This window comes from Ambystoma mexicanum, chromosome 5q, assembly GCF_040938575.1.
Source record: "Ambystoma mexicanum isolate Mex_15411 chromosome 5q, UKY_AmexF1_1, whole genome shotgun sequence".
NCBI classification, from domain to species: Eukaryota; Metazoa; Chordata; class Amphibia; order Caudata; family Ambystomatidae; genus Ambystoma; species Ambystoma mexicanum.
Genome location: NC_090933.1, coordinates 417,747,184 through 417,759,488, shown reverse-complemented (window position 1 = coordinate 417,759,488; position 12,305 = coordinate 417,747,184). Strand labels below are relative to the sequence as shown.

The following is a 12,305-nucleotide window of genomic DNA, read 5'->3' as shown; positions in this document are numbered from 1 at the left end:
TAGTGAAGATGACAGAGGTGAAGAAAGTGAGGGTGTTGGTTGTTGGAGATTTATTTGTAGATGGTTTGGAGAGGTATGCTATGTTTAAACATAAGGCTGCCAGTTAGGTTTTGAAGGAGTGGAGATTTTCTGGTCAACTGTGCCTGGTTCCAGTATGCAGGCAGTGGTTGGAGCTTGTAAGACGTTCTGCATGTGGATGAGTCCAGATGTAGTGGTACTGCAATGGGGTGGTGTCCATTTGGGATACATCAGTGCTCCTAGTTTGTTGAGTACTCTTGAAAACGTGGTTCCAGCAGTGATGGAGGTTGTTCCAAATGGCAAGGTGATTTTTTCTGAAATATTGCTTAGGGTGCTATGGGACAATTATAATGTTTTTTGTGCCCAGCAAAATGGTGCAAGGTATTTGGTGAACAGAGGGATGTCTGCTTTCTTGTGTAGAAGAGGAATGGTGTCTTGTAACAATGACAATATTGTTTTTGTTAAGGGTGACTATTTTAAAGCAGATGATATTTCTTTATCCATATTGGGAAATGCTATGTTATTTCAAAATATAAGGAGTGCTTTACAGAGGATAATGTGAAGACATCAGGAAGAAAATAAGTGAAAAAATAATAATAACAAAATGAAAGGTTTTTTTATAAGCACTTTCCAGAAAAACAAAAAAAGGCTCTTTTCAGAGCCACCCTCAAAGGAGAAGTGGGGTACAGTATTTAAATTTTCATTCCCCACTCTCAGATTGTATGATTTGTCCGCGGACGCCGCGGTTGTTCGTGGACCTCGCGTGTTACATATGGGGAATTTGAGGCTGAGAGGCATGCAAATGAGACTGTGCAGGGCAAGGGATTGGTCAATAAGGTTTACTGGGTGTGATGTGTAGTAAGAGACTTTGGCAGAAAGATTGTTTCTGAGAGGAGAGCAGATAGCTATGGATGTGTCTTTCAGAAGGAAGATTGTCTGGATTTTGGGTGATTCATGGATAAATTGGTTGGAGGTGCATGCAGATCGCTGTGGAGTGGCTGCACATCTTGGATTCCCTCATTTGGATGTGCACTGGCATGGATTGCGGGGAATGAAGTGGCTGGATTTGGTTCCTCTTTGTGCTACTTTTGGGACAAAGCGTCATCCAGACATTATTATTAATTGTGGAGGGAACAGTTTAGGTCATGTATCTGGAATTTCCTTGCAATTTGCAATAAAAGAAGGACTTCGGAAAGTCATGGACATGTTTCCAAACTCCAGAGTAATTTTTTCTCGTATTGCACAGAGACAAATGTGGCTGCGTTCTTCTTCATTTGGTCCACAAATGGAGAAAGCGAGGCGCAATGTCAACAAGGCTGTTTGCACCTTTTTGAGAGATGTTGGTATGTCCTCTTTTCACAATGAAAATATTGTGTTTCGCAGTAAACAAATTTTTCGCAGAGATGGAGTACATCTTACTAATGCTGGGAATCAGATTTTTCTGCGAAATATACTAAATGCATTGTGACCCTTTTTGGAATTATAGCAATCCTTTTTCCAGTATGTGTTGACCACTTTAAGTTTTAAAAACACAAAACAAACACCACAAAAAGGCTCTTTTCAGAGCCACCGCTTCCACCCGGAGAAGAGTGCAATGGTTTTGATATCGCAGCACCCCAAAAAAAGGTAATGTCTGCGGACTGTCTGCTGACTTTTAAAAATGCACAGGGCCCTACGGCATTTCATTGGCACTTCTATTTTTAAACTGTGAAAGGCGGCTCTGAAAAGAGCCTTTTTTTGTTTTTTGTTGTTTTGTATTTTTTTTGTTTTTTTAACAAGACACAAAAGGAAAGGAAGGGAAAGGAGGGTAAGGAAGGGGCACCAACCACAGGGATAAGAAAGGGCAGGTGGAGAGAGGAGATGTAGGGTGGGCCTTAATCAGGTAGTGGGCAGCCCTTCTCATGCTCCCAGACCACAGCCTTGAAAGCACTTCGAAGAGTCTCCCCCTTGCAGAGTACTGTGTCGCAGTACATACACAATACTGTGACAATAGGAGTGTCTCTTGTGGTGGCAGGAATGGAAATGGAGGATGCTGTAGAGGAACTCAACCTATTACGTTTATCGCAGAGACAACCTTACGAATTGCCCCAGTGTGGAACGACTTTAGGTGTCGCTTCATGGAGGTAGTACCGTAACTGTACAAACCTGGTTTGCCACGACTGAGCACCATCTGGCACTGAGTGCTTTACACCTTGTTTGCACAAGCCTTTGGTACCCCTCCAACAGTGGCAAACAACCTCCACACCCAAGATTCACTGGGGCTATGAGTAGTAGGGACTTCCACTACCTGATCCTTGTCATCCTCTTCACCACTGTCTGCATTCTCACGCCTGTTCCCCTCTCCGGGCCCTTGGGAAGGTGGTGGTGGTGGAGGGGGTAGGGGTGGTGCTGAAGCCGAGGCAGCTGCACAGGTGGAAGCCATGGTTGCCATGTGGAATGTAGCACAGCAGGCACAGGAATGGCACAGCAGACACAGCACACACTGGACATCAGGCAGGGGTCAGCAGCCAATGCAGTGTTAATAGCACAGCATACCAGCATTGAGCAATGCTCTCTCTGGTAGCCAGAAACGCAATCAGGAGCAATTCTGGGGAGTGGCCTTTTATAGGGATGCTGGTGCGCGCTTTGTGGACAGCCGTGCTGTTCGCAAACGCTTCGAACACCAAAAAAGGGTTCAAAATGTTCAAAAAAGTATCCAGATCGCCAGGTGCATGGTCTGGGACATGTGCAAGGGTGAAGTTGCACAGTAAAATACCTTGGATTGCTCAAAAAAGCACTTTTTTGTGTGCAATTAGTTTTCATACAAGGGGTTGTGAATGTAATGTTGGCAAAAAAGTATCAGCGATGATCGGGAGATGTGTAATGAGCTACATACTTCATTACGCAATGTAGTTTTCTAATGAACATTACATTGCAGTGTTCTTTCTAGTACAGGAACCTACTCATACAGAAATATAGGTATTGGCTGCACCATACACCATAGAGGTGCAATATTTGTAATTTTCCAAAGTTATATAGCAAAACAGTGAATGCTTCTGTATCACACTTTTCCGTACTGTGAAACATGTACTAAGTAGGTAGTAATGCATCACCTACTACATATTTCTACTAATACACACAAAACATAGACTATAATGCATACAAATATGGGGCTTATATATGGAGAGTAAAGTAAGCAAACAAGAGGCAGTATCCCTAGCAACTGTATATAACCTACATGATTGTTTTCACGCACAAAAATGATTTCTGTGTTTCAGGCTTGCTTCTTCCCCTATATATGTACATCATAAAATGCAATTAAATTCTAAGGAAAGTAGTGTAAGAACATATGAGAATGGCAACATCTATAAATGTAATACCTTTTGAATTTTATTTTTCTGACTATCAGTAAATAAACCCACCTGGCCTAGATATGTCAGTAAACAAAAAAGAAGGGACTGGACATGTGATGTCATCAGTGATGTCATCAATGATGTTTGTGATATCATCTTTGATGTCCTGGGTGTTAGTCTTAGCAGTGCATGATGATGGCATGAGTTATTGTTGCTTAGCTTACCATAACTGACGAATTTCAGTTTTTTTTTTATTTTACTTGTAACCATAACGTCCTTTTAACAAAGTTTTTTTTACTGAATTTCATGGGTCTTTAGTAGCGCATCTTAACCATAATGTCCCTTTAACAAAGTTTTTTCACTGAATTTCATAGGTTTTTATTAGTACAACTTAACCACAACGTCCCTTTAACAAAGTTTTTCACTGATATATATATATATGTCATGTTCAGGAGGTATAGGCATCCTATAAAACAGTCTTTATGAAGGTCACAAAGTTTTATCTGAGGTTTTCCTCCTACCCAAAGACATTTTACCAGTCTTTTTAAAAAAAAACATTTCATGTCTACCATAAACAGAATGCAGTTAAGTAAATAATGCATCAGTGTTATGGCAATCATCTTAAATAGCAATATTATACCTACAAGTTACATTGGGAAAGTTTTCCACTTCTGAAAGTCACATTTGATTTTCCAATACAATTTCTCAAAATGACGCATCACCAAAGAGTGCAGATTCTTGTTCAGCTGAATCTTAAAATACCTGAGAAATTTAGTATACTAGCTGAAGTACTGGGTGTTGCCCATGTCCTGACCGAGTGGTGCCTCGTGTGCCCTGGATAATGATGCTCTTGTCCTCCTGTCGGGAAGTCTTGCTTCAGTTTGCTCTCGTGTCTCATGTGCCCTGGAGTATGTTGCTCTTGTCCTCGTGTCAGCAAGTCTTGCTTCGGTTTGCTCTGACATCTCATTTTCCCTGGAGGTAGTTGCTCTTGTCCTCTGATCGGCAAGTAATGCTGCTGTTTGTTGTTGTGTTTCAGAAGCTGTTGATATTGATTTTCACAAGAACGATTGATTGATTGATTGATTGTGCTCTCTTCCCGTGCATGAACTTAAGTAAACTGTAACCTTGCCATTTCCCATATTTGAAGTGGCGTAATAAAATATATTTTTTTTAATTCCCTTTAAAAATGCTTTAATAGACCTTTTCAACTGCATACAGTAGTAATACATTTCAAAGGAATAACCAACACATTGAACATTTTGCTTCAGGCACTTTTCCAAATGTTGGCTCCTTCTAGTACCTACTGTAGTGAATCGGGGTGAGCATCAGTAAATGAGAGTGTCTACGGAGTGAATTTTTTGCATCCAAACCTAGATCACAATCTTGACTCAGACAAATGAGGAATCCAAGCAAAATGGGTTAGCATGGGGTTCAACAGTGTGGATTTGTATAGCCGGACAAACATACACACATCCAAAGTTCTTTTTGCATGTACGATTTTTGCATCCAAACATAAACTACGATCTTGCCCCAGACAAAAGAGGAATCCATGCAAAATGTGGTAGACGTGGGTTCAACGGTGTGGATTTGTATAGCCAGACAAACATACACACACACACATACTTTCAGCTTTATATATTAGACCAGAGACCTAATGCCTCAAACACAACGCTGTCTGGTTCTTATGTGTCAATGGCATAAGTTACATTTTATGTCCGTTCATTTTGTAACCTGAATATAATCCATATTAGTCTGAAAATTTCTAAATATCGGGGGAACTAGTGATAGGTTCAATTGAAGTGTAAACGTGTTTCCTAACCTACAGTTCTAGTTACTGAAACTCAAGCAATTATTTGAACTTGTTGCATTTTTGTGTAACCCACAGGGTGTTTTTATAACATATGGTACATAGTTTGGCTCATCACCTTCACCAGTTATTCCCCATTCTAGAAGTCAGCTTGCCAGGCCAGTATCCACATCAATACAATTAATTTGCCATAGCACTTGGTGCAGGCCCTCCCCTTACCGCCTTTCTAGTTTAGCCAACCCTTGTATTACCACTACTCATCTTGATGCCAATGCCAATTTAGCAGTTTGTGTAATGTTCCCTGACCAGAGAGAGAGGGTGCTTTCATCTTGCAATGTAGCATTCTGCCCAGAGTGGGCCCTTTTACAATACAGAGGCTGTGTTTCATGTTGTGCTAATTAGGCTAAATAAGTAGACTACCCCTCGATGACGCTGTGTTCTGTTTTGGGGAAGTGCAACGTGTCCCATATCTTTGCTTCAACATCTGCATTTTATGTGTTGCCCACCTATCTCCTAAAACATTTCTACAATGCTAGATTCCTTCCCTGTGCTTCGGGCATCTTCTCGGCTTACTTACCCTTTCTACATGCTTTCATTATTACAGGACACGTAAACATAGGGCTTTTATCACTGGCTTTTGGACAGCCTACCTATGTAGGGGAATAGAAATACTCCAGAGTGGGGAAACGAGAGGAAATGGCACCCTAGGGTGTCAGGAGAAAGAGAGACTGACATACGTCAAGGAAGAGTCTGTTTGGGACTATATTTGGAACTGTTAGCCATTACAGTGGCACCTGAAGAACTTTATATGCCAGGGAGGAAAAACCCGGAACAGAAGAAGCAGTCAACCATCTTTTGAGATGTTAAACCCTTTACACTTCTGTGTGGTGTTCATTTCTATAAATGTGATATGCTAGTATAGGATTTGGGCTAGGGATGTTATGCTTTAATGCATCCTGACAAGAATACCCTTTCCCCAAACATTTTAGTTTTAGAATAGCCAATTTAGCATTTCGAGGTAATTTTCATTATTTTAGTTTGTTATTTTCTTTGAAGCTGGCCAACAGGTCAGACTAATTGTAAAACAAGGTAATACAAATCCATGAATATGATGTCCCAGAATCTGAGTCCTAGTTCTGGTCCACCACAGAGGTTAGAGCAAAGCCAGCATATCACCGGACAATGTCCTAACAAGTGCATAAATGTACCTTCCTTTCCAACCCTCCCCCACCCCCCTGAGAAAGTTGGAGTGATGGACCTTTGTATGTTGCCGCGATTTGTCAAATTAAATATGTCCTATAAAGGATGCTATAAGAAATTAGTAAGGCATTGGCATCTCTGAACCACAATGCCATGCAACCAGGGATTCCTGCCACAGCTCTTGATTTAGATCTACCCCAAAGTATCTCTCCCAACATATCTATAGCTGGTCCATTAGTTACATTGGTGGCAACTGGAGGTTGGTCCACTCCCAAAAAATAAATTGTTTTAACTGACCCAATGGCTCTATAATATTTATCCAGTGTAGTATTGTTTTGTGCAGGATCACTAATTTGCAAGCAAAAACTTAGATGTCACATAGTGGCATAATTGAAGACATTTCCAAAAGTCCTTTTTGTTGAAGGTGAAGATTTTTTGTGGGGTTTCAACAGAAAAGATTATTATCTCATTGAAACACATTCCCAGTAGGAAGATGCCTTTATCACTTATTTTCTATGCTACGGTATCTCCTCCAAACCTCAACTGATAATTTTCCCAAAGGAGCAAGGTATACAATACATAAAGAGGTAAATCTAGATACTTATACGTAGAGTAACATACTTCTTTGGAACATTGAAAGACCATGTTCATCTGAGAATTAGGTGCCAAATTTCCCAACCGCTAAAGAGTGGTGAATGGAAACACCAATGCAGATTCATATTTTGGCCTCAGCGGTGGTTCGGGATTCTAAATTTGAACTCTTGCCAATTGTGCTAAACTGGTGGCCCATATATATAAATATACATATATATATGGTGCATGGCCGAAGACTCAAGGCCCTGGCCACAACCACCACAGCATAACACACCCATGCAAGCAAACATTTTGACTGTGGTATGTGGGCTGCTTAGGGGATATGTTTTCAAAAGTTTGTGTACTGATGGGCAGTAGTGTAATAGTGTTTATGGGATAGTGACATGATGTGTGGTAGTTGGTTTGTTGGATTGTGTTCAGAATGTTGTTACTCAAGACTCTAGGCATATTGGGTTGTATTTATTGGTCAGGTGTTCGTTTGCATGGGTGTGTTATGTTGCAGTGTTTGTGAGTCCAATCATTATATACTTACTGTTTGCTTTGTTGAGGCTGTATGTAGAGTTTTGGCCAGGCCATGCAGTCAAGACTGTAGGGTTTGGCTACAATCACTGCAGCATAAGATACCCATACAAGGAAACATATTGGATTGTGGTCTATGGTCAGGTGTTTGCTTGAATGGGTGTGTTATGCTGCGGTGTTTGTGAGTCCAATCATTACATACTTACTGTTTGATTTGTTGTGGTTGTATGTACTTTTTTCATGAAATGGGTAATTGGAGCAGACGTTGTTTCTTCAATCTCTGTGATAGAAGAAATGTTAGTGTAGGTCAAGGTTGTCCAACCTACGGCCCGCGGGCCACAATGCGGCCCTCCGAGCCATTTCATGTGGCCCGCGAGGCTGAACAAACAAACAAAGGAAATACAAACAAACAAGCCGGCATGGGTTGTGATTTCCATTGGCTGAGAAACAGCCAATGGAAATACTGTTGCCATGCAAGGTACGTCATATTAAAAAAAAAAGAAAACCTTGCATGGTCACAGTATTTCCATTGGCTGTTTCTCAGCCAATGGAAATCACATACGTCATGTTTATGGGCGGAGTGAAGGTAAGGTATACCGTGCCGGCACCACCTTCACACTTCTTTTCCTGCCCAGCCCAGCCAAGCCCAGCCCAGCCCAGCCCAGCATTACGGTGACCAAGCGAGGCCTGGTAAGTTTTCTTTCAGTTTTCTTTTTTATTTTCTTTTTGGGTACGCGACAGCCCAGTTTATTTATTTATTTGTTAAACATTTGTCGGGTCCGTGGACCCGATTAATTTATTTATTTCCGCAATGTTGGTTGGGCTCAACATTGCGGAAATAAATTAATTAATCGGGTCCACGGACCCGACAAACATTGACTAAATTAATAAATAATGTGGGCCGTGGAAACGGAGCACTGTGACTGCCTCTGGTGCCCCCTTACAGGGGGCACCAGTGGCAGTTACAGGCCCAGTGCATTTTAGGCAGCACAATGTTTGTCGGGTCCTTGGACCCGAATTACGTGCCGTGGTGGGGGACTGTTACTGCCTCTGGTGCCCCCTGTAAGGGGGCACCAGAGGCAGTAACGGGCCACGGGCCAGTTTATTTATTAATTTATTCAATGTTTGTCGGGTCCGTGGACCCGATTAATTTATTTATTTCCGCAATGTTGGTTGGGCCAACATTGCGGAAATAAATAAATTAATTGGGTCCACGGACCCGACAAACATTGAATAAATTAATAAATAATGCGGGCCATGGCAGCGGAGCACTGTGACTGCCTCTGGTGCCCCCTTACAGGGGGCACCAGAGGCAGTTACAGGCCCAGTGCATTTTAGGCAGCACAATGTTTGGCGGGTCCTTGGACCCGAATTATGTGCCGTGGTGGGGGAATGTTACTGCCTCTGGTGCCCCTGTAAGTTTATTTACGGGCCAGTTTATTTATTAATTTATTCAATGTTTGTCGGGTCCGTGGACCCGATTAATTTATTTATTTCCGCAATGTTGGTTGGGCCAACATTGCGGAAATAAATAAATTAATTGGGTCCACGGACCCGACAAACATTGAATAAATTAATAAATAATGCGGGCTATGGCAGCGGAGCACTGTGACTGCCTCTGGTGCCCCCTTACAGGAGGCACCAGAGGCAGTTACAGGCCCAGTGCATTTTAGGCAGCACAATTTTGTTGGGTCCTTGGACCCGAATTATGTGCCTTGGTGGGGGAATGTTACAGCCTCTGGTGCCCCCTGTAAGGGGGCACCAGAGGCAGTAACGGGCCACGGCCCAGTTTATTTATTAATTTATTCAATGTTTGTCGGGTCCGTGGACTCGATTAATTTATTTATTTCCGCAATGTTGGTTGGGCCATGTCCATGTCTGGACTAGCCAGGGTACCTTAGGGTGAAGCCTTAAGTCCCCAAACATATATGAATTGGGATAAATATTCACTCTTGTAGTTGCAGTGTTCAACTTAGTGTCACATGTGTTTTGTGAGTTGGGACAATCTTGAGCCAACATGTCCAATTCAACCTGACATATTTCCATATGGTAGCATTTTATTTAATTGTTTTTTTATAAGCTAAATGTAATACCTGAGTTCGGTTTCTAAGTGCGGATCTCGGATTTAAACCTCTGTTGCTCTGCGTGGCCTTGCTTCCAAGACTATCTGCCAATGCTATCCGCCGTTTTCCATTGCTCCGTTATCGTGATGTGGGACACCTTGATGGAACGTGCATTATGGCACCATCATGCACCTTCTGGGTATCATCAAGGATAGTGATCAAATCATGCAATGTTCACATACCAAATCAGTGGGTGTAGTTGGTAATTTCCATGATATGGTAGTCTTGAGTAATTGGTTCATGGACTGCACAGAGGTGGACATTGTACCACCCAGTGCCAGAGAGCAGGCCCTCAGAAACAGACACATGCAGCGCCTCAGGGTTTTTTCAGTGGCATTTTAGTGTTTTATCTCCCTCTGGCTGCCTGCCACATGAGAATAAGAGCATTCCTTTGCATTAATTCATATTTAAGTAGCATCACAAGGGTGCCACAGCCTGTGTCCGCACCCACCCCCACTGACTTGTATATCACATGCCAAACACTGCTTCTCTACAGGCATTGTTATAGATTTGTGGGACAATAGTATGAGTGAGGCTTTTTTAATCATGCCATACAGTGTGGCCCAATGTTCTGCCTATATTAAAACCACAACATTATTACTTAGCAATACAAGTAAGTTTGAATTGATTTTATTGTAATGGGCCTGTGACAACGTAGCTTTCATATGACTAAAACCTACCCAACTCTCAATAGATGGCGAATCAGAAGAAAAGAAAGATTGATGCTGAATGTCGTGTTTTCAAGGATAGTTGGGCCAAGGATTTCTTTGTGTGTGAACAAAAGGGGAACATCTTGTGTCTCATTTGCCAGGAAAAAGTAGCTGTCTACAAGGAATACAATGTCAAGCGGCATTATACTACAAAACATGCCACTGAATTTGACAACCTGATTGGCCAGATTAGGATTGATCGGGCGAACTCGCTGAAGCAGGCCCTGATCGGGCAACAGTCGTTCTTCAAAGCTGGCAGACAGAACTCTGAGGCAGCAACCAAGATAAGTTACTTGATATCCGAGGCCATAGCGAGGAGAGGGAAACCATTGTCCGATGGAGAATTTGTCAAAGATTGCTTGGGAATATTGACATCTGTGGCATTCCCTGACAAACAAGCAATGGTGGAGAAAATCAGTCTCTCACATCAGACAATTGCTAGACGAGTAGATGACCTATCATCAAACATTGCAGACTCACTGACGAAAAGATTGGGTGCCTGTCAGTTTTACAGCTTGGGGGTGGATGAAAGCAAGAATTCCAAATTGTTGAGGAGCTACTTGACCTATGTTCAATGAAAGGCAAAACAACAGGACAAGACATTTTCAATGAAGTGAAACGTGTCTTGTTGAAATTCAATCTGCCAGAGGACAAACTCTGTGGTCTGACAACTGATGGGGCCCCTGCTATGATCGGCAAACACAATGGATTTGTCAGTTTAATGGCAAAGTCAGTTCCCCAGAATGTCATCACGCACCACTCCATCATTCACCAGGAACAACTGTGCGCAAAGGCCTTGGAGATGACGCATGTGATGGAAAAGGTTGTTTCTACAGTGAATTTCATAAGGGCAAAAGGGCTCAACCATAGACAGTTCCAAGCATTTCTTGCGGAGATGGGAGCAGACCATGATGATCTGATCTACTTTTGCCAAGTTCGTTGGCTTAGCAGGGCAGCCACACTATCCAGATTCTGGTCACTGCTTAATGAAATTAAAACATTCATGACGAACAAAGGGAAAGATGTCACCTTCTTGGAAGATGCGAGCTGGTTGAATGACTTGGCATTCCTTGTTGACATAACAAAATATCTTTCAGACCTGATTATAAAACTGCAAGGGAAGGAACAGTTTGTGAACAAGCTGTATGAGCACATCCAATCCTTTGTTCATAAGCTGGAATTGTTTCAGAAACAGCTGAATGAAAAAAATGCTACTCATTTCACAGTACTGATGACCAGATCTGCTCACAGCATCAACCATGACAAGTATTCGGCACTGGTTGGGAATCTTTTGAATGAATTTAAAAACCGATTTTCAGATTTCAGGGAGCACAGTGATGAGCTGAAGATTTTTGCAGATCCGTTTGGTACTAATGTCACCAATGCTCCTGACATGTTTCAAATGGAATTAATTGACATGCAAAGTAATGGTGACCTGAAGAGAGCCTTTTCTGAACATACCCTACATACATTTTATAGTAAATACATTACATGGGACTCTTTCCCAAATCTGTCTAATCATGCACTTCGGTTCATTGCACTTTTTGGCAGCACGTATTGCTGTGAACAGCTTTTCTCAAGATTGAAGAGCATAAAAACTAAATCAAGATCACTTTTGACAGATGGACACCTATCTGGAATACTCCGCATTGCCACATCAAGTGTGCCAGTGGATATTGAGCATTTGTGCAAGCAAAAACAATGCCAAGTGTCACACTGAAAATATGTTCAGTGTTAGAATTATTCTTAACTGTGCTGAATGCTTTACAAGTTGCAACTTTACAAGTGACTAATCATGCAATAAAAAAAGTCCTTCATACTTTTAGATTGGGCTCGCATCGCGTTTCTTCAATTGGGTTCACCTTTGGATGATCAATTTTCAACAGTTTATCTTTTGAATGGGATTATGCTTCTTTCATTACCACAGAAGTAATGAACGTTTATTACAGAGATAAGCTGCCATATGTATTGGGCACACTGCACATGCTCAGGCAGCATCAAT

At 41.9% G+C, this 12,305-nt stretch overlaps 1 protein-coding gene across 1 annotated transcript; it reads left to right on the top strand.

Annotated features, from left to right (window-relative positions):
• Window positions 1-10,877: 10,877 nt before the first annotated feature.
• Window positions 10,878-12,023, top strand: LOC138498269 (general transcription factor II-I repeat domain-containing protein 2A-like). The gene has a single exon (XM_069622108.1). It carries the CDS (start codon window positions 10,878-10,880, stop codon window positions 12,021-12,023), a length of 1,146 nt encoding a protein of 381 aa, XP_069478209.1.
• Window positions 12,024-12,305: the final 282 nt, after the last annotated feature.